This window comes from Phaseolus vulgaris, chromosome 8, assembly GCF_000499845.2.
Source record: "Phaseolus vulgaris cultivar G19833 chromosome 8, P. vulgaris v2.0, whole genome shotgun sequence".
Taxonomy (NCBI): Eukaryota; Viridiplantae; Streptophyta; class Magnoliopsida; order Fabales; family Fabaceae; genus Phaseolus; species Phaseolus vulgaris.
This window is the reverse complement of record NC_023752.2, coordinates 61,308,564-61,326,812: the sequence shown is the minus strand read 5'-3', so window position 1 is coordinate 61,326,812 and position 18,249 is coordinate 61,308,564. Positions and strand designations below refer to the sequence as shown.

Sequence of the window (18,249 nt, the reverse complement as noted above, 5' to 3'; positions counted from 1 at the left end):
CAAATAAAACATAAAATCTTATGTAAGATCCTTATTCATGGTGTCATAGAGATAGAAAAAAATCTTTGTTGGATTGCAAATATTTTTGTTTGATTTGTTTTTCTTTTACAAGATTTGATATGATGATATCTGGTAGGTGTGCAGCTTGCAAGAATCAAAGAAGAAGATGCCCTTCAGATTGCATTTTCTCTCCACATTTCCCTGCTAATGATCCTCAAAGATTTGCTTCTGTTCATAAAATCTATGGTGGCAGCAATGTTGGAAAAATGCTTCAGGTATATATTTCATACTAAATTATATATATATTTATGGATTAGGATCCATTCACAAACTACATAAATCTCAAGATTTACATCATCTTGCAACCATTAATTTAATCAAATTTAGTAGTTCAGTTCACTTAAGTGAGTAGTATATTTTGTTTTTAAGATACACATCGATTAGATATTAGAGCATTTTATATAAGTGGATGTAAATTTCATATTAAAAATCGATTTTACGATATTTACTTAAAAGTCTGTCTCTCCTAACAGAATTTGTTCGTGTCAGCGCTAAAATTTTATAAAATGAATGTGATTTTAAGGTGAATTAAATTATGTTAATATTTGTGATTTGAATGTTGCAGCAAATTCCACCTTATTTACGTGAACAAACTGCAAATTCTTTGTACTTTGAAGCACAATGTAGGATTCAAGACCCAGTTTATGGATGTGTTGGGATTATCTCAAAATTATATGAAGAAATCCGTAATACAGAGACTGAACTTGCCCAGATTCAGACACAGATTACCTGTCACAAGCTTAAAGTGGTGCAGGCAAATAACAATGCTGAAACAAACATGAACTTGTTATCAACAGTTGGAACTGGAACCAATTTTCAAATACCTGCACCAAGCACCAATCCTACAGAGTTTCAATGGCCAAATCAAGTTCCTTGGTTTCATTAAAAATTCAATGTTTCAATTCATAAAGAGGGTTGCTTTACTTTTTCCTTTGATTTCATTGTTCAAAGCCTCAGTTGTTCAGGAGGTTTTCTCTCTTCTTTTTTGTGGCAAACATAAAAGAATGCCCTAAGGGCAGTGATTGGTTTTTATAGTGCTTATTATTGGATGAATTATACAATGATCCATTTTTTTATTCAAAAACTTTTCTTTTTTGAAAACATTTTATTTTAGTAATAATATATTCATCTCCTACAATGGAGAGAAAATGTCTTATTGGTTAATTTTTTTTAAAAAAATACTAAATACTTAATTTCTTATTTAAAGTAGGAAATTGACCAAAAACAAAATCATTTTGATCTCTGGATCAGGAACTAAATAATAATAACTTTAGAGGATTAAAAGAAAATTTAAAAATTTATGTATGTGTTTATTCAAGACCAACTAAATTGACTATTTTTTCTAAAAAGGACTTTGTTCATTTTTTTACAACATATTTGATAGAGAATTATTTTTTAATCCATAAAGCACAGTTTTTTTATATGGAATGTTGTCAATTTTTTAAAGTTAATTTGAAGTTTAAGTTCTTCATCCATATAATTTTGTTGAAAAAAAAAATTGTTAGATAACATTATCTAGTATGTTATATATGCACGTTAACATATATAAGGTCTTAAATGATGTAAAATTATCATTAAGTTAATATCTCGGTTGGGCTAATTAAATTCATATTCTATAAAAAAAATATTAAAAGTAATTAAATTTTACACTTGGTTTCCACCATATCATATTCTATGTATATAACATCAATTTAACAATCAAATAATTTAAAAAAAAATCTGTTTTAGTATTAAGCTGAATAGCTGAGAAGGAAAGAAAGCACTAGGGCAAAACGCATGCAGCAGGTTAAAGATGTAACTCAGCTTAATTATTTTTTATTTGAAGACTTAATCAACTACACCTTTGTTAATAAGATATTTCAACTATGAATGGAGATAGGTAACCGAGTTTAACAAGAACCCTTCATCTGACTTCTTTACTATAAATACTTATAAAAAAATCTATTTTAATAAAAAAAGTGTAGGTTCAGATCCTATTAAAAATTATTAGGTTTGTGATTTTGATTTATTAAAATATATTATAATAAAAAAACTGAGGAAATTTTTTTAATTAAAATTTAAAAACATTCATATTCTCAATTTTACATAAAAAAGCAAAATCAAGATATTATAATAATATAAAATTTAATGATATATATATAAACCAAACTCTTTAAACTAGTGTCTCAAATTCTTTCTACTTCAATGTTAAATTTCAATACAATTATTTATTTGAATTCAAATCTAACCTCATTAATGTTTAACAATATATAAATAAGATTGAAATCATTGCATTTTATAACACAGATGGCATATGACTTCGGTTAAGTTACAACCAAAAGATTGAAATCATCTCATTTAATAACATGACTGACATATAACTTTGGTTATGTCACAATTAAAAGACTTTATATATATTTATAATATATATTTTTAAAATAAAGTATTTCAAATAACCCAATTTACTAACATGATACTGATCTATTATGATATTACCTCAACGAACATAAACCTGAAACGCCAATAATGCTTGTGTTTGCTGGCTTTAATCATTTTAGAGTGATGATTTTGGAACTACACCTCTTCATGATGAGACAACATGTTCATTTAAAAGAGGCCCTAAACTGTGTTCAGGTCCACAATCTCAATTTCAAGCAGAAATACGAGAAAGTGCAAAGATTAGAAAAAGTATTTTTGATGAAGAATAATATAATCTGATTCAGTGGAGTAGAAATGCAGAAAACTATGTGTTTTACTTTTCACCATACATTAATTTTATTATAAACTAACGGCTGATTTTATCATTCAACACATCATTTTTATAACTAGTAGATGTCACATAAAAGGTTTTAAAATGTAATATCAACTATTGCATTTTGATACTTTAAAAAAATTCATCTTAAATTTTATAGTATATTTGTCATAATCATACCACATTATAAACAGTTAAATTGGCAAAATTTATCAGCCGCTTTAAAGTTATGTTCTTGTGTGGGTGTGTTGATCCTGCGAAAACCTAATAGTCAAACATGAAACTCTAGGTATTTTAAGTTGAAAAGGTTTAAGTTTTGAATTCATTACTTGAGCTCACTGTATCAGTCCGTTTGCAAAAATAAATGACCTCAGAGGATTAAGCACCTGTAGCTGGTTTCTCTCCATCAATGAACAAGCCCATCGTTTTGAACCACCGCATCAGATTTCGATGTTCCTTCACATATAGCCACGCTTGAAGAAATTTAAAGAGAGACTCGTTCACTCCTCGTTCCTCAATGTAAGTGTGAAACGCATCTCTCATCTTATCATCTAGTTCCCTGTCAATTTACAGAAAGTTGGTCACAACTCAAAAAAAGTCCATAGCAGTTTCCAAGCTTGAAAACATGAGAATTGCACAGAGAAAATTAACAGGTACATGATAAAACAAAAAAGGGTACTCTAGAACAACACACAGTGATCATATGTTCCAACAAATTAAGAACTTTTTGTCCCCCAAAATGCAAAACACAATTCCGCAGTACCTTCTCCTCAGTCCTGCCTGTATTTTTCTCACTGAGAAGAAATATCAAAATGAATCACATATAACATTGACATTGACATGGACATGGACCTTAATTAAAAACTCACATCAAGCTTCAAAATGGAATGAAGGAACTCGCATGGTAGAAATGTTTTCAACAATAGTTACTAATTTTAAAAACAATAGCCAATTTGGCACAATTCTGTTGCTTCCAGCAATAGAGAAAGGGTACTGCTGAGTGGAGGCCTATTCTATTTTAAGTCCATTCCTCAAATCCAATATTCCTTACACCTTCAAAAAATAATAAAAAGCTTCTTCCTAGTATTTGCATCTTATGGCGAGTGGAACTTGATCATCTTAGATTTTAAATTCGGATTTAATTTAACTCCAAAAGTTTATTCATAGGAGGACTTCTCAATTATATATTCACTACTTTAGTCATGTCACTCATCAATTGATCATCTTAGATTTTAAATTCGGATTTAATTTAACTCCAAAAGTTTATTCATAGGAGGACTTCTCAATTATATATTCACTACTTTAGTCATGTCACTCATCAATGCAAGATCTGCAAAACATCCCTCACCCAGAACACTAGACATAGTGTGAAATTTACAAGACTTGATATGTTCTAGGCGATTTGATATAACAAATTGAGCTAATTAGCCCATTAAAAGCCTAATGCCATCTTCAAATTTGAATTTTTCACATGACTCAATTTCAAAAGCTACTCTCTTAAATCATACCATCATATCACACTAGCAATTGTGGAATCTCTAATAGTGTTTTTCATGTCTTTTTCTCCACCTAATAGTTTTAGGTTTACATACTCTAGGGGTTGCAATGACAATAAACCCTAGCCAATGACAATCTCCAAACCTACACAAACATAAACCCTAAACAGCATTGAGAGGAAAGAAAAATGGAGAGATGAATACTGACGCGAAAACAGGGCCAGTGTATTGCGAAGGGATGAGGAGGTAGCCGGAGTCTTGGTGCTTAGGCCTCATGGAAACAGAGTGAATACCCAGAGCATCCTCGTACAAACCGCAGAGGAAAATCAACGATTCCTTCTGCGAGGGTTTGGAGACGTCGACATGGATGAAGAGCTGATCCATGGCAGAATCATCGTCCTCGGGGGCGGACAACCGCATAACGTACACGCTCACCTCTTCCTCGCCGTAGCTGCGCTTCAGAACCGGACCGTGTGAGTCCAGAGCTCCCTTCACGATGGAGAACGGCGACGGAGGACTCACTTTCTGCGAGGCACGTGCCACTGTCACGTGAGCCAATGTCTAAACCCTAAAGTAAAACCCTAACAGACAAAGAGAGTGTGAGAGAGAGAGCGTACAGGGGGCATGTTCATTTTGGAGACTTCTAGATAGTGATCCTTGAGGGAGCGGAGAAGCATCGAGTTCACGGCGGAGGAGATGCCGCCACCTTCCGACGAAAACGGCCGCCGGAGAGCACCCACGGCGCCCACCACCGCTCGCTTCCACATTTCTCTGTTTACTTTTGCTTCGATTCTATTCCCGCGCCGCCGTGTGTGTGATTGTGTTATGGCAACTCCACCCAACTCAGAACTCACTTCAAAACCATCCACAATATTATATTGTTATTTAATATTTCATTATTACATTTCAGTTAAAAAAAAGTACTAATTGTTCGGAACTAAATACTATATATTATATTAAAATGACCAATAAAAAATTAAAAATGATATGAAACATCGCTCTTGTAAAATTATAAATTAAAAATACAAAGAAATGTGTTTGAAGATGAATAATTTTGTTAGGGAAAATGAGATTTGTTATTCACAATTAATATTCTCTTTGATTTTATAAACTATTCTAACGTCCATAAAACAGTTCACAATATATGTAATCTAACATGATCAATGTATAAGTTGTCTGTCTTATAAAACATTTTTTATTTATTTTAAATTTTACATGTTTTACCGACAATTTAAATGTGTAATAAATGGTCAATGTGTCCCTATAAAATATGTTGTTTTTATCATAAATTTGCAGAAAAAAAATCCGTTTACCATCAACACGATGATAAAATGTATAAAATTCGAGAAACTTGACTGTAACTATGTGGAGAAAACATTGGATGGTAAAAATATGTGAAAATTTAAATTTTAACTAATTTGTAAAAAAAAAAACTTACATAATATAATTAACGAAATAATAATAATAATTGAGTATTAAAATGTGTGGATGTGAATTGAAGGGCCATATTCTTCTAGATGTGTAGAAATTTAAATATATGCCTTGCAAGAGGAGGATCATGTTTGGCATTTATATGAGATTAAATAGTCTTCAACGCATGGAAGTATGTGCTCAATAAAAAAATCCCAAGCTCATAAACTACCACCACCAGACTTTTTTTTAATCAACTTTTTTCATAACAATCAATTTACGAATATCGTACAAGTGTCGATGTCCGATACGAGTATCATACAAGTGTTGTCCGATACGACGAGTATTATACAAGTGTTGATATCCGATAGTGTGTCTGACACAGACACCATTTAAGAAAAGTGTATCAGTCTCATAGTTAAGATTATAAGCAACTTTAGCAAGGAATAGCCATGCATCACACCATTCCACTAAACAATGCCCCTCTTTGCAGCAGCACCATAACAATGACTTTTGGCCAAATACAATGCACCTCCTTTACCCGTTTTGAATCAAGCGTTTCTTCCAAAGCAATGATATTTGAATATTAGTTTTACATTTCCACAATAAAGGGAGCAATATGTAATCATGTTTCTTCTATGAAATGGGCAAGTGCAACTGAACAATTTTCCACTTGGTGAGAACCTCAAACAAGGCACAACAAAATGAAAGCCTGGTCTTTCAGAATTGTAATAAGAGATATCTTAAGATTCAAAAATCTGTCTGACCAAAGCCTCTTACTATACACAGAAGTTATCAGTACATTTTGGTGCAGCGGAAAAATGCATGTGATGAATTCTACTCTATGCGCTTCAGCCATGAAGAGACTTGCTTACTTGTGAGGCCAAGACCATTGCCTTGGCTCTCGTGCTCATCAGCATCAGTTCCCGCACCGCGCGACGCTGATGTTGCCGCGCATTTTTAGCTCTCTTCGGAGCTAATCGGTTGTCCCTTTCCACAAATGCAAGTCTGAATTTTTCTGCTACTGATAATTCAGTGGAGCTTGAAGAAGATGGAGAGATATGTTTCAAAGCAAACCCACGTAATGTCCATGTTCTGGGATCAATATCCTTGACAACTTCATCATCCAATATGATATTTTGCCATGCTTCCCCAGGAACTTCAGTTCCCATGAACCCAAAGGGTGATGACTTAGGATTTACAACAACACGTGGGCACTCAGTAGAAAAGTCCTCTAAAGAAATTTTATCAATGTTTGGCTGCATATCAAATAAAATAAGAAATCTCAGGCAGGAAAAAACATAGCAACTTTGATTTGCCATATGCAATGAGAATCAAAGTAGCCTTATCCATCACACTGAGTAAGAAAAACAAGATTTTTTGGATTTCAGAAAGGGGAAAAAACCACATTCAGTTACCAAAATTATAATCCAGGCAGAAGTTTGAAGGTCATACCCATACGAGCCACCTGAGTGATTGTGCACCATTAGCAATTTCTTTTGTATCCAGCTCCTCCCAAGAATCCTCCTCCACATAATCATCAAACCTTGGTTTAAATATACCCAAGCATCTCCGTGCAGTGTTGTCACTCCTTGAACACCCTCTGCAATATTAATAATGATTCATGGCCTCTGTAATCCTACTCCACACATTCTTGTATCCAATGTGATTATAATTTATGATTATATGAAAATCATTATGCAACAAGTGCCATCATGAAAGAAAGAAAAAGCACCCTAAACGATTTTAAAACTACATATTTTTTACCTTGTTAAGTTAATTTATTTTCTATAATAAAAGATGAAAACAACTAGAATAACTTTAACTTTCCCAATACCTACAAATCCCAATATTCAAATAACATTTCCTTCATGAAAATAGACCAACATTAAAGCCAAATTTTGGCTTTATAAAATATTAAGTAAATATGCTTTGTTCATCTTTATACGCGAACTCAATCTACAGATCCTAACTACAAAAGTATAACAAGAACATGGTACCTAAAAGCCCCATTGAAGCAAATTTTTCAGATTGTCTTTAATGAGAAACGAAATGCTTGAAACAACATTGAAGAAATTGCATTAACAAAGAAACAATACTTAAAATGGACAACACAAGATATGTACCCGCATCTCAATGTCTCCAACAAATGGCAGTGCTTCACAAGCTCAGATATACCATTAGCAGTAATTTTGGTGCATCGGCTGCAAATAGTCTCAATATATCAAGTGATTCTGAAAGAGAGAGAAGTATAATATAAAAAAACACAACGAAACCTCAAATGTTTTTTTAGCATGCTAGACATCAATAATGCGACATTCTAATTTCAAGGAAAGTTGTCAATGGACCAAATAAAGACAAATATAATTAATAATCATCACATCCAGTAGAGTAAAACCATGAAATACATTTAAATTTACAATGAAAGAGGAAGGTCTAAGCAGCAAAGTCAATCAGTAGTAATCACCAACTTCTAATCAACTCATGATATAGTTCAAACAGCAAACTATTTTCTCAAAAGTGTGCCTGTCAGCTGGTCCATTGCATGGGACATATCACATGTTCTTGGAGCATCAAATTAGCTTAAGAGTTAAGACTAGAAGCTAGAGCATATTCCATGAAAGTCTCATGAATTTGGAATATACATGAAACGACTAAATATTATGAAAATTAATGTTTTTTTCTAGCACATGTTAGAAATGGTTATAATTCTATACCTTATATCCAGAGCTTTAATGAATCTACATACTTCAGCTGCTTTTATCAAGCCAGAATCAGAGACATCTGAGCCAGAGACATCAAGGATTTCCCAGGAAGTATCAGCTAATGCGATCAGGACATCATCATTCAGCAATTTTCTTCTTCTAGCAATAGCTGCCACCGCTATCTGTCATTAAGTGTAAATAAATTATTTATTGGTATGTATGTATAATGTACACCATCCATGATAAAAAAAAATTGTTATTTTTATGTGGAATACACAACATAATCAAAGATTTGTACACATTTGCATTGAGCACACCATAACTTTACACATGTATGAGCATTAGGATAAAAATGACCTATTAAAAGATTTGAAGAAAAAGATTCATTTTCCAGTAACCCACCTTTATGTCAGCTGGCAAGTTGACAGCAATCTCACTCAAATCCACAATGATATCTTCCAAATGCCTTCCAATAACTCCAACGCAAAGGCTGACTAAACTCGGAGGCTTTGTCTTCTTAGATAGAAATCCTGACCAAAATTTCTCAAAAACTTTGTCAACTCCTTTTTCTGTGGCATATGCTTATGCAAAAAAGAATCGATGCAGACCACCAAGACTTAAACTCTCAAGTCCTCATTCAAAAAACCTAAACCTCTCCCAGCTAACACCCACCTAGTGTCTCTCTCAAAGAAAACATGCTTTAATCATTCTAGTCAAATGCAAAGCTCAAACTGAGCTTCCATACTTCGGCATAATCATACAAACACAGAGTCAAAGATCAAAACCTAATTAAACAATGTGCACTTGCCACAAAAACAGGTAACATCGTCTAAACAGAAATCAATCACAATAAAACACCCAAATGCTTTGAACTTTCTACTTAAAATTATCCCAGAAACAAAGAACCACGGTCTTTGAAATTCAATTGAACCCCAAAACAGAGCAAGTGCAAGAATGATCATGGGGCTCTGAAAGGTGAAAGCTTGAACAAAACCTAAACATAAACATAACACCCCATTTCATAGAAAAGCTTATTGAAGTTTGAGAAAATACCGGGAAATTGAGGGTGGGCGATTGCGATGGAGGACTTGGATTTGACGTTGGATGGGAGATTCAAATCGAGGTTCTGCAAAGAGGTCGCTAATGCTTTGGCACCTTCACCTTTATCCATCCAAAATCAAAATGGAAAAGCTATGAAACGCAAACGTGCGCTTACAACAACACCCTCAATTCCGAAGAACCAAATCTGATGATGTTTTTAACTCCTAATTACTTCTTCTGTGTTCTAAATAAACCAAACCGACTTAACTTTAACTTACGATCCTCTTTTGAAAAAAAAAAATATTAATTCAATTGTAAAAATAATATTTCATTTTAATATATTCTTACTTATTATTTTAAAAATTATGTGTACATGATAAATATTTTTCCATGTAATTAATAAGCATAAAAATTAAGTTCGAATTAACTTTTTCGAATTCAATTTTACTTTTTTATATGCTGTATATGTTTGTTTTTATAGTTTGAGAATACTTTCTATACTTCATGTTAAAGTGTAAATTTTAGTATTTATAACCGCCACTAAATGTTAACTAATATTTAACAACTAAAATGTTTCTTTTTCAAATTAAAGATGAAAATATGATAAAAAAAATTGAAGATTGAAAGTGAATTTGAAAGATTTTAATGAGACCGAAAATATACTTTATTTTTGTTGTTACATTTTCAAGAAGAAAAAATGTTTTATTTACCAAAAGAAATAATAAATAAATGAAAGATATAAGTAATCAAAATAAATAAATAGACATGTTTAATATTTTAAGTAAATTAAAAATATTTGGTTGTTCTTTTTGTAAATAAAACTGGATGGAGAAATTCTTGCGTGATCCAAATATCAAGATAAGAAAAATTAGTACAATATTTTTTTTTAACAAATTAATATATTTAAATGATTTTAATAAAAACTATCACTTTCTAAGTTTTTTTTTAATTTCATATAAAAAAGCCCTCATAATTACATTATAATTACATATGAACTTCATAACTACATGTTAACAACAGAATACTTTGAACAAATTTTGATTATTGAGGAAGAATGTTAATGTTTATGTTTTTTAATAAATTTTAAAATCGATTAATAATAAAGTTTAATAATTTTTATAGTATTATTCATACTTCTATAAATTATCATAAAATTTCAATAAATTATTAAAAACCACAATCAACTATCAAAAGTTAAAAAATAATTTTATTTTCACCAATTCATAAGTTAAAAAATCATTATAGATTCATCAATTCATAAGTTGAAAAAATGCATTTTAAATCTACCAATTCATAAGTCAAAAAATACATTATGAATTCACTAATTCATCTCGAATTTGTTAATCCATAAGTAAAAAAAATGTATTCTTGGTCAATCAATCCATAGATCTCATGGAACCCAATTTTCGAAAATCTATAAATCCCATACCTTTTCAAATAAAAATGATAAAGCTAATTTTGGTATTCTAAAAAATGTAGGGCTGCAAAAAGAAATGTAGGGGGTGCTGGAAGAAATACATTAACACGTAATATTAGGAGTAGGGCCAGTGATATCATGATGCAGACTATTTCTTCCTGCACCTCCATACCTTCTTCTCTCATCTCCATAAGTTTTCAAATTTTCAAAAATACCCCTTTATAATATTCTGGATTATGTAATCCGGAAATCATTTTTCAAATTTGTAATTAGCTACCGGATTACATAATCCGGAAGCCATAGGATTACATAATCTGGAAGTCTTATTTAACTTCCAGATTATGTAATCCGGAAGTCTTTTTTCAAATGAGTTTCCGAATTACATAATTCAGAAACTACTCTATGGAGTGACACAAGAAGGACAAAAATATATTTTCATGTTGTGTATGGAGGTGACAGAAGAAATTATGGTCGTGCAGAAAGAAATAGTCCATGATGCATTAAGGATAAACTAAGTGGCCCATTATTCATCCACTTCTTCAATTAGAGTTGTAAAATGAATAAAAGTCTTTTTTTTTTTTTTGAATTATCATTGTAATCTTTAAATGTTTTGATAATCTTAATAAATTGTAACTTCTTTTTACTGATTTTACCTTATATATACAATCAAATACAACCAATTTTTTTTCATTCAGTTATGTGAATAAGTAAGACAATGTCAAGATTGAGTTGTAGTTATTGTGATAAAAAAAATTACAAATATTGTTGTGAGTAACTATAACATTATAAAAATTATTTACAAAAAAGTATATTTTTACAAATTTTTAGTACACATTGTTTATAATTTTAATAATTTTTTATTTGAATAATGATTATAATTATTAATTTTTTAATTATAAATGTTCTCATATAGAAAGGGACTGAGACAATTATTACCTCATTTTTCGGTTGGTCGTTCAGTGTCTTTCATTATTCACTTCACTAATTGATTGTTTCTCCTTAAATCACTCTCACCACTTCTCATTCACTTGCCTCCCCTTTTTTGCAAGCTCTTGGTCGAAATGATACTTACAAAAAGTATTCTGACGCTCAAGTAATTTTTTGGTATTCGAATATACAATAATAACATATATTTTCTCGAAACTTGTAATTATTTATGCAATTATCACGAGTCCAATATTATTGAATTGAATTAGTGTTTGAATCATAATTAAAAATATATTACTCAGTAATTAATCACTATTTGTTAGTCTTATATTAAATTTAATGGAATTAGTTATGTGGATCCAAAGAATTAAATACTGAAACATATATAATAAATAATTTGTATCATCATAAAAAATGGAGATGGAGACATCGCTTAGCTGTTGTGTTTCCACAATAAGTTTAATTTGTCGTGCTATGTTTAATTAATTTCTTTATTTAAATAGTACATTTTGAAATTATTATAGTATTTTATTGAAATATTTACGTAAGGTTTCATATTTAGAAAACAAAATGTAAATTAATATTCAATTTCTATGCAAAATTTCATCGTTCTCAGTTTTCTGTTCCACCCACTCCTTTCTTCTGTTCCTCTCATTCCAACTTTGACTTCTCTTTCCAATCAGTACATAATTATATGTTTGACTCGATGATTATAAATTTCATTTTATTTTTCTTCCTTTGTAAAATTAATTTTAATTAAAAATAAGATTATAGGAAAGCAATCAATATTCAACTATATATATATAAAAGTAAATTTATTATGATAAATTATTTATCAAACATCGTTAATAGATAAATAGTTTTTAAATTGATATTTAATTAGTTATCAAATTTTTTTACTAAATTTAAAATATAAATAATTAGTAGTTAAAATTTGATAATTATTTAAATATTAATTTAAAAATTAATAATTTTTTTAGTTTTTAAAATTATCTTTAAGTTAGTCTCTACAATAATTATTTATTTTTAAGTTTAATGATTTTTTCGTACTGACCGTGTTAGTATATTTATTTTTTGTAATAATTAATACTAAAATCACATTTAAAAATCATTTTTAAAAATATTTTCAGTGATGAAATATAAGTCAAAACTCATAAATTATATTAAAACATCAAACAGTAATTGGTACCTAACCTAACATGCAATTGTCGTAACTCTCATAAAAGAAGATAGGTTTTTTTGTCCAGTGTCCACGTGGAAAGTGTGCCTGTTTTTTTTAATTGTAAAACAATTTAATGAAATTGTTGGTGTGACTTCTAGATTTATTAATATTAGAGGAAATTATGTGTGGATTTGCAATTTTTATATATTAAATTATGATTTCAAAAGATAAAATATAAATAATTTTATAAGAATAAAATTGAAAAGTTATATAATTATTTTTTATTGAAGTATTATACAGGTACTTTTAATTATGGTTACTTGTTCTATAAATAATAGTTATCTATATTAGTTTTTTCAATCTGCTACAACATGTATTGTAGATTAATTTATTATATCTGTATCGGTCGGATCTGTATGATTGGGAGGAGATTAAACTCTCAATTAAGGTCGATCGAAACCTTCACATTCAAAAAGGATTATCGAGATTATTTAATGATCAATCACTAAGTAATACATTTTTAATCATAATTTAAATTCTTAATCAGGTTCAATAACAAAAGATTCATGATAATCATATAAATAGGCACAAATTCCAAAAATCAAGTATGTCATTATTCAGTACTAAGAATATTGAGGGTCGAACACCGAAATTTTACCTGAGTGTCGGAGTATCTTTTGTAGGTATCATCTGAGTTCGGAATTCATGAAGACGAGAAGCAAAAAGACTAAATGAGTATGAGGATATCATTTAGGTAGAAGGAAGGAAAGGTAAACCAACCGACCGAGAAGGAAGACAATCGTTCTCTTGATTTCAATCCCGTTCGAGAACAATATCTAAATAAAATTGGTGAATGCATCCATGTCCATTTTCTTTTCATTATAATAAAAAATAAAAATATTTTTTTAAAATAAAAAAAAAATATTATTAAAGATGTGTTTGTAATTGTGATCTTTTCATCTTAACACTGCACCTCGTGAAATTTAAGCTAATTCCTAATTCCATTATTGTGTTTATGTTTTATACTCTATTATTTTTTATATTCATTTGGTTTATGTTAGAATTTCTTTTTCAATTCCTTTGTAGATCAACCCTTAACCAAGTTCATGTTCTCTGGTGGTTGTCCTTTTATGGATTGTTTTTTTGGTGGACTTTCAGAAGGAAAATGATACCCTGGTTCGAAATTTTTGTCGATAAATAATTTATTTTGAAATTCAGTTTGTGAAAACATAATGGAAGATATGATGTATTCGTATTCTAGGTTATGAGTGGTGAGATAAATGGGTCAATAATAGAGTTATATTTTAATGTGTTAAACATATATGTTGGAGATCCCACGTCGACTAGAGATTAGAGTCTTTCATAGTATATAAGTGGGTGCAAATCTCACCCCATTTAGCCGGTTTTATGGGGTTGAGTTAGGCTTAAAGTTCACTTCGTAATATGGTATCAGAGCCATTTCGAGCCTATCCTAGCGAGTATTTGTTGGGTCTATCGTGCCACCCGTTATCGGGCCACTATCGAACCACCAGTATATAAGTGGGTGCAAACCTCACCCCATTGAGGTTTAGGGTTTATGGGATTGAGTTAGACTTAAAGTTCACCTCATAATAATTACATAATTAATATTAGAGCAATTTATCATAATTTATTATTGAGATAGAGTCGTAGAAAACTATAAAAAAAAGTAATTAATGTTCGAGTACATAAGTAAAAAGTAAATTTTTTATAATAAATTATTTGTGTAACATTCGTTAATATTAATATAACCGTGTTAAGATATTTTTGTTAATAATCAATAAAAATTGAAATCTTTGAGTGATGAAATATAAGTTTAAACTCATAAATTATATTAAAATATCAAACACAGTAAGTGTGATTTTTACCTTAAACCTAACATGCAAATGCTTGTCGTACGTAACTCTCACAAAAGAAGATAGGTTTTTGTCCACTGTCTCCTCTACTCAAGCGTGGAATGTGTGCCTGTTTTTTTATTTTCACGTGTAAAACAGTTTAAAGAAAAAGTTATTGTTGGTGTGACTTCTAAATTATTGGTATTAGAGGAAATTTTAGATATTAAATTATGATTTCAAAAAATAAAATATAAATAATTCTATAAGGATCAAATTTTAAAAAAATATATAATTATTTTTTATACAGGTACTTTTAATTATGGTCATGTGTTCTATCAAATAACGAGAGCATATATATATATAGAAAACTGTATTCCTTTTAAAGAATGGTACTGAAAAAGAAATCATCTTATAATTTATTATTTTAAATTATTCCCAAATTATGTTTTTTTTCTTTTGAATTTGTCACATTAATCACAATTGAAACTCAAGAAACACTTTTAAAATACAATAAATATTTTAGGTGTTTTAGGCTTTAGTCACACTTAAACCTTACATAATTGGTGTATAGTTATGGACAAAATTGGGTGTCCCTTCATACAATGGGTAGCAGCGCACTCACCCAACTTTACTTGTGTGGCTGTGACCAAAAATAATAATTATATTCCAGTTATAAAAAAATTATTAACATTTTAAACTAAAAGAAATATATATATATATATATATATATATAATTTAACAATTTTAAAAGTTATATATAACTCTTATTGAATAAATTTAGAAATAAATATATATAATAAAAAGTATAACTGTAATTAAATAATATAAAACAATATTAAAATAATAATAATAATAAAAGTTATAATATAAGTGTATTAAAATATATGAGTTGTTATGTATTATTATGTGAGAAAAACTAAAATTAAAGTTTTTCCTCGAATAAAACAGTTAAATGGTGCAATGGCTGACATTAAATAGTGATATCTTTGGCACCTACATAAATAAATTAATTAATATTTAAAATATTATTATATCATGTAATGTTTTCTAGTGTATTGATTTTACTTTTTGGTATAAATACTCAATTGGTCTATAAATAGGCACTGGCATCCACTTCAATACGTGACACAAATAATAATTGTTTTTCTTTTTTACAATGCCTGGAACCATTCTCTTCAACGTCAGCGCCAGCTTCGGGCTTCGCTTCCCACGCCAGGCCCGTTCCCCCTTGCCCGTAAAGCCCACGCCCCTCACAATACCCACTCCCCAACCTCACTGGGCCTCCTTGCAGGCCGACATTGAAGCCTACCTCAAACGAACCATTCCCCTCAAAGAGCCGCTCGAGGTTTACGAGCCCATGCACCGTCTCGCCTTCGCGGCCCCACGGAGCGCCGCCCCCGCCCTGTGCCTCGCAGCCTGCGAGCTCGTAGGCGGGCAGCGCCGCCACGCCATGGACGCTGCGGCGGCGCTGTTACTGAACCTGGCCAATGCGCACGCGCACGAGGAGATTGGTCAGGGCGAGGGGTCCAACGTGGCGCTTCTGACCGGAGACGGGATTGTTCCGTTTGGGTTTGAGTTGTTGGCGAGGGGAGCCGGGCCGGGCAGTGGAAGCCCGGAGCGCGTGATGCGCGTGATAATTGAGATATCACGTGCGGTTGGGTCGGGAGGGCTGATAGACTCGCTGCAGATGAAGAAAAGCGTTGAGGGGGAGGGGGAGAGCGTGAAGCGCGTGGTGGAGAAAGGGGAGGGTGGGTTGCATGCATGTGGCGCCGCCTGTGGTGCGGTGGTGGGCGGTGGGAGTGAGGAGGAGATTGAGCGGCTGAGAAGGTTTGGGTTTCATGTGGGGATGATGAGGGGAATGGCGCAGAGGGCTTTGAACAAGGAAGATGTTGAAGAACACAGAAATCTGGCACTGAAGGAGTTGCATCTTTTCAAGAACACAGATCTTAGCATCATCTCCACTTTTCTTAATTTCTACTAGCTTTTACAAATATAGAAAACTTACATTTTTTTTTTATAATATAACATTATAATTCTCGATATTATTATTTTAATATATTTTTATATTATTTAATTCTAAATTTTGTTAAACTATCATTTTCTTATGAAAAATTATAGTTTTACCATTTTGAGTTGTATATAACTATGAGTTTAAAAATAAATATAAAAAATTATGTAATATAAAAAATATTAAAATAATAATATTAAGAGTTATAATAAGTTTTGTATATTTGAGGACCAAACTTTTGTTTCAATAAATTTAAAGTATAAACGTATTCAGATATATGAACAAATAATGTCATGGCCCATGAGGACTTTTCATGAATTGATCAAGAGAAGGAGCAGAGGCACAAAAGGAATGGCTTTGAAGCATGTGACAGATTAGAGTGGAATTTCATTGAGAAAGCTCTACTACCATATAGATCATCTAAATGGCCTAAAAGAAAACCAATCAACTTCAAATTATATCAGTTTATCACACCAAAAATTCAGCCAGATGATATTTCATGAGCTCTGTATCTCTAACATAACTTCACTGTTCACACCACAAGCTGAGTGATCATAATTCTGTATAGATAAGTTTTAAACCCGAATGTGAAAAAGGGGAGGGTGGGTTGATTTCCTTTATCCTTCTTTTTCCTCTATCTTTTGCGTCAAACCGAATGCTCATGTGATCGTCAGTGTAGTTTTGGTTACTCAGTTCTTCAATTTGTCTATGTTTTTGGCTGTCTTTTGATTAAGCTTTCAGTGAACCGATTTGGTCGGATTGACGAGATTAGGTGATGTATGACTATTTTCGGCATCAGGTTTTTAATACCCATGCATACTTTTCTAAACCTGTCCATAAATGCCTGCAATGATTCCTTCTTTTCTTGCTGCACATTAAGGAGAGACATGGATAAGGTATGATACGGTCGACTTGTTGCATAATGCGTGATGAACTTTGTTGTTAAGAGTTTAAAGCTTTCCACGGAGTTAGGAAGAAGTTGGGTGAACTAGCCGAGTGGTCCCTCTTGGAGAGAGGTGGTAGCCTTATTGGTTGTGTAAATGGTCATCTGTGTCTTGAAGACATTTAAGTGCTTGTTCGGATCGGTGGAGTCATTGTAGAGTTTAATGGTCCGTCCTTCCACTTGGGAGGAAGTTACGCGTCGATTATCTCATTTGTAAATGGATGTCCTCTCGGATCTTCCTTATCGTCTAATAGAAGGGTGTTCTCGAACTTTGGTGAGTCTAATGAGTTTGATGAGTATGGGTTTGAGATTGTTCTTCCCGCTCATGCCCATCAAGTCGTTGCTTTAAGTCTTTATTCTGCTCCTTAAGAAGGAGCCCCTCCTCCTCGTTCCGACACCGCTCCTCTTCATTTCGTAGTTGGTCTGCAATGCCTTTCTGTTATAACTCCTCCATTTGTGCTTGGAGGGTCTGGATCAAAGCGAATTGTTCGTTCGC

The 18,249-nt window shown here is 31.6% G+C and overlaps 4 protein-coding genes across 6 annotated transcripts; 2 read left to right on the top strand and 2 right to left on the bottom strand.

Annotated features, from left to right (window-relative positions):
* Positions 1–45: 45 nt before the first annotated feature.
* LOC137824135 (mitochondrial acidic protein MAM33) lies at positions 46–5,156 on the bottom strand. 3 transcript variants are annotated; one of them, XR_011083215.1, is made up of 5 exons: positions 4,905–5,143; positions 4,496–4,812; positions 3,178–3,350; positions 790–884; positions 46–241 (listed from the first exon to the last, which is right to left on the bottom strand). XR_011083215.1 is itself a non-coding variant. In XM_068629597.1 (4 exons), the coding sequence occupies exons 1-4, from the start codon at positions 5,052–5,054 to the stop codon at positions 877–879; spliced, it is 648 nt and encodes a 215-aa protein (XP_068485698.1). In that variant the 5' UTR covers positions 5,055–5,143; the 3' UTR covers positions 685–876. The 3 variants fall into 3 exon arrangements, 2 of the variants coding, with proteins under 2 accessions (XP_068485698.1, XP_068485697.1); XM_068629597.1 differs by lacking the exon at positions 46–241 and having other exon boundaries at positions 685–884; XM_068629596.1 differs by lacking the exons at positions 46–241; positions 790–884 and having other exon boundaries at positions 3,084–3,350; positions 4,905–5,156.
* On the top strand, positions 120–847 carry LOC137825443 (LOB domain-containing protein 24-like; the record flags this gene model as incomplete). The annotated part of the gene is made up of 2 exons (XM_068631110.1): positions 120–275; positions 626–847. Coding segments are annotated over exons 1-2 (378 nt in total), but the record flags the coding sequence as incomplete, so codon positions are not given.
* A 1,099-nt stretch (positions 5,157–6,255) lies between the features above and the next one.
* On the bottom strand, positions 6,256–9,719 carry LOC137824134 (uncharacterized). Its single transcript, XM_068629595.1, has 6 exons — positions 9,456–9,719; positions 8,805–8,932; positions 8,415–8,584; positions 7,824–7,901; positions 7,153–7,300; positions 6,256–6,956 (listed from the first exon to the last, which is right to left on the bottom strand). Exons 1-6 carry the CDS (start codon positions 9,571–9,573, stop codon positions 6,549–6,551), a joined length of 1,050 nt encoding a protein of 349 aa, XP_068485696.1. The 5' UTR covers positions 9,574–9,719; the 3' UTR covers positions 6,256–6,548.
* Positions 9,720–15,901: 6,182 nt separating this feature from the next.
* On the top strand, positions 15,902–16,883 carry LOC137826344 (heterodimeric geranylgeranyl pyrophosphate synthase small subunit, chloroplastic-like). The gene has a single exon (XM_068632278.1). It carries the CDS (start codon positions 15,959–15,961, stop codon positions 16,781–16,783), a length of 825 nt encoding a protein of 274 aa, XP_068488379.1. The 5' UTR covers positions 15,902–15,958; the 3' UTR covers positions 16,784–16,883.
* The last annotated feature ends 1,366 nt before the right edge of the window (positions 16,884–18,249 follow it).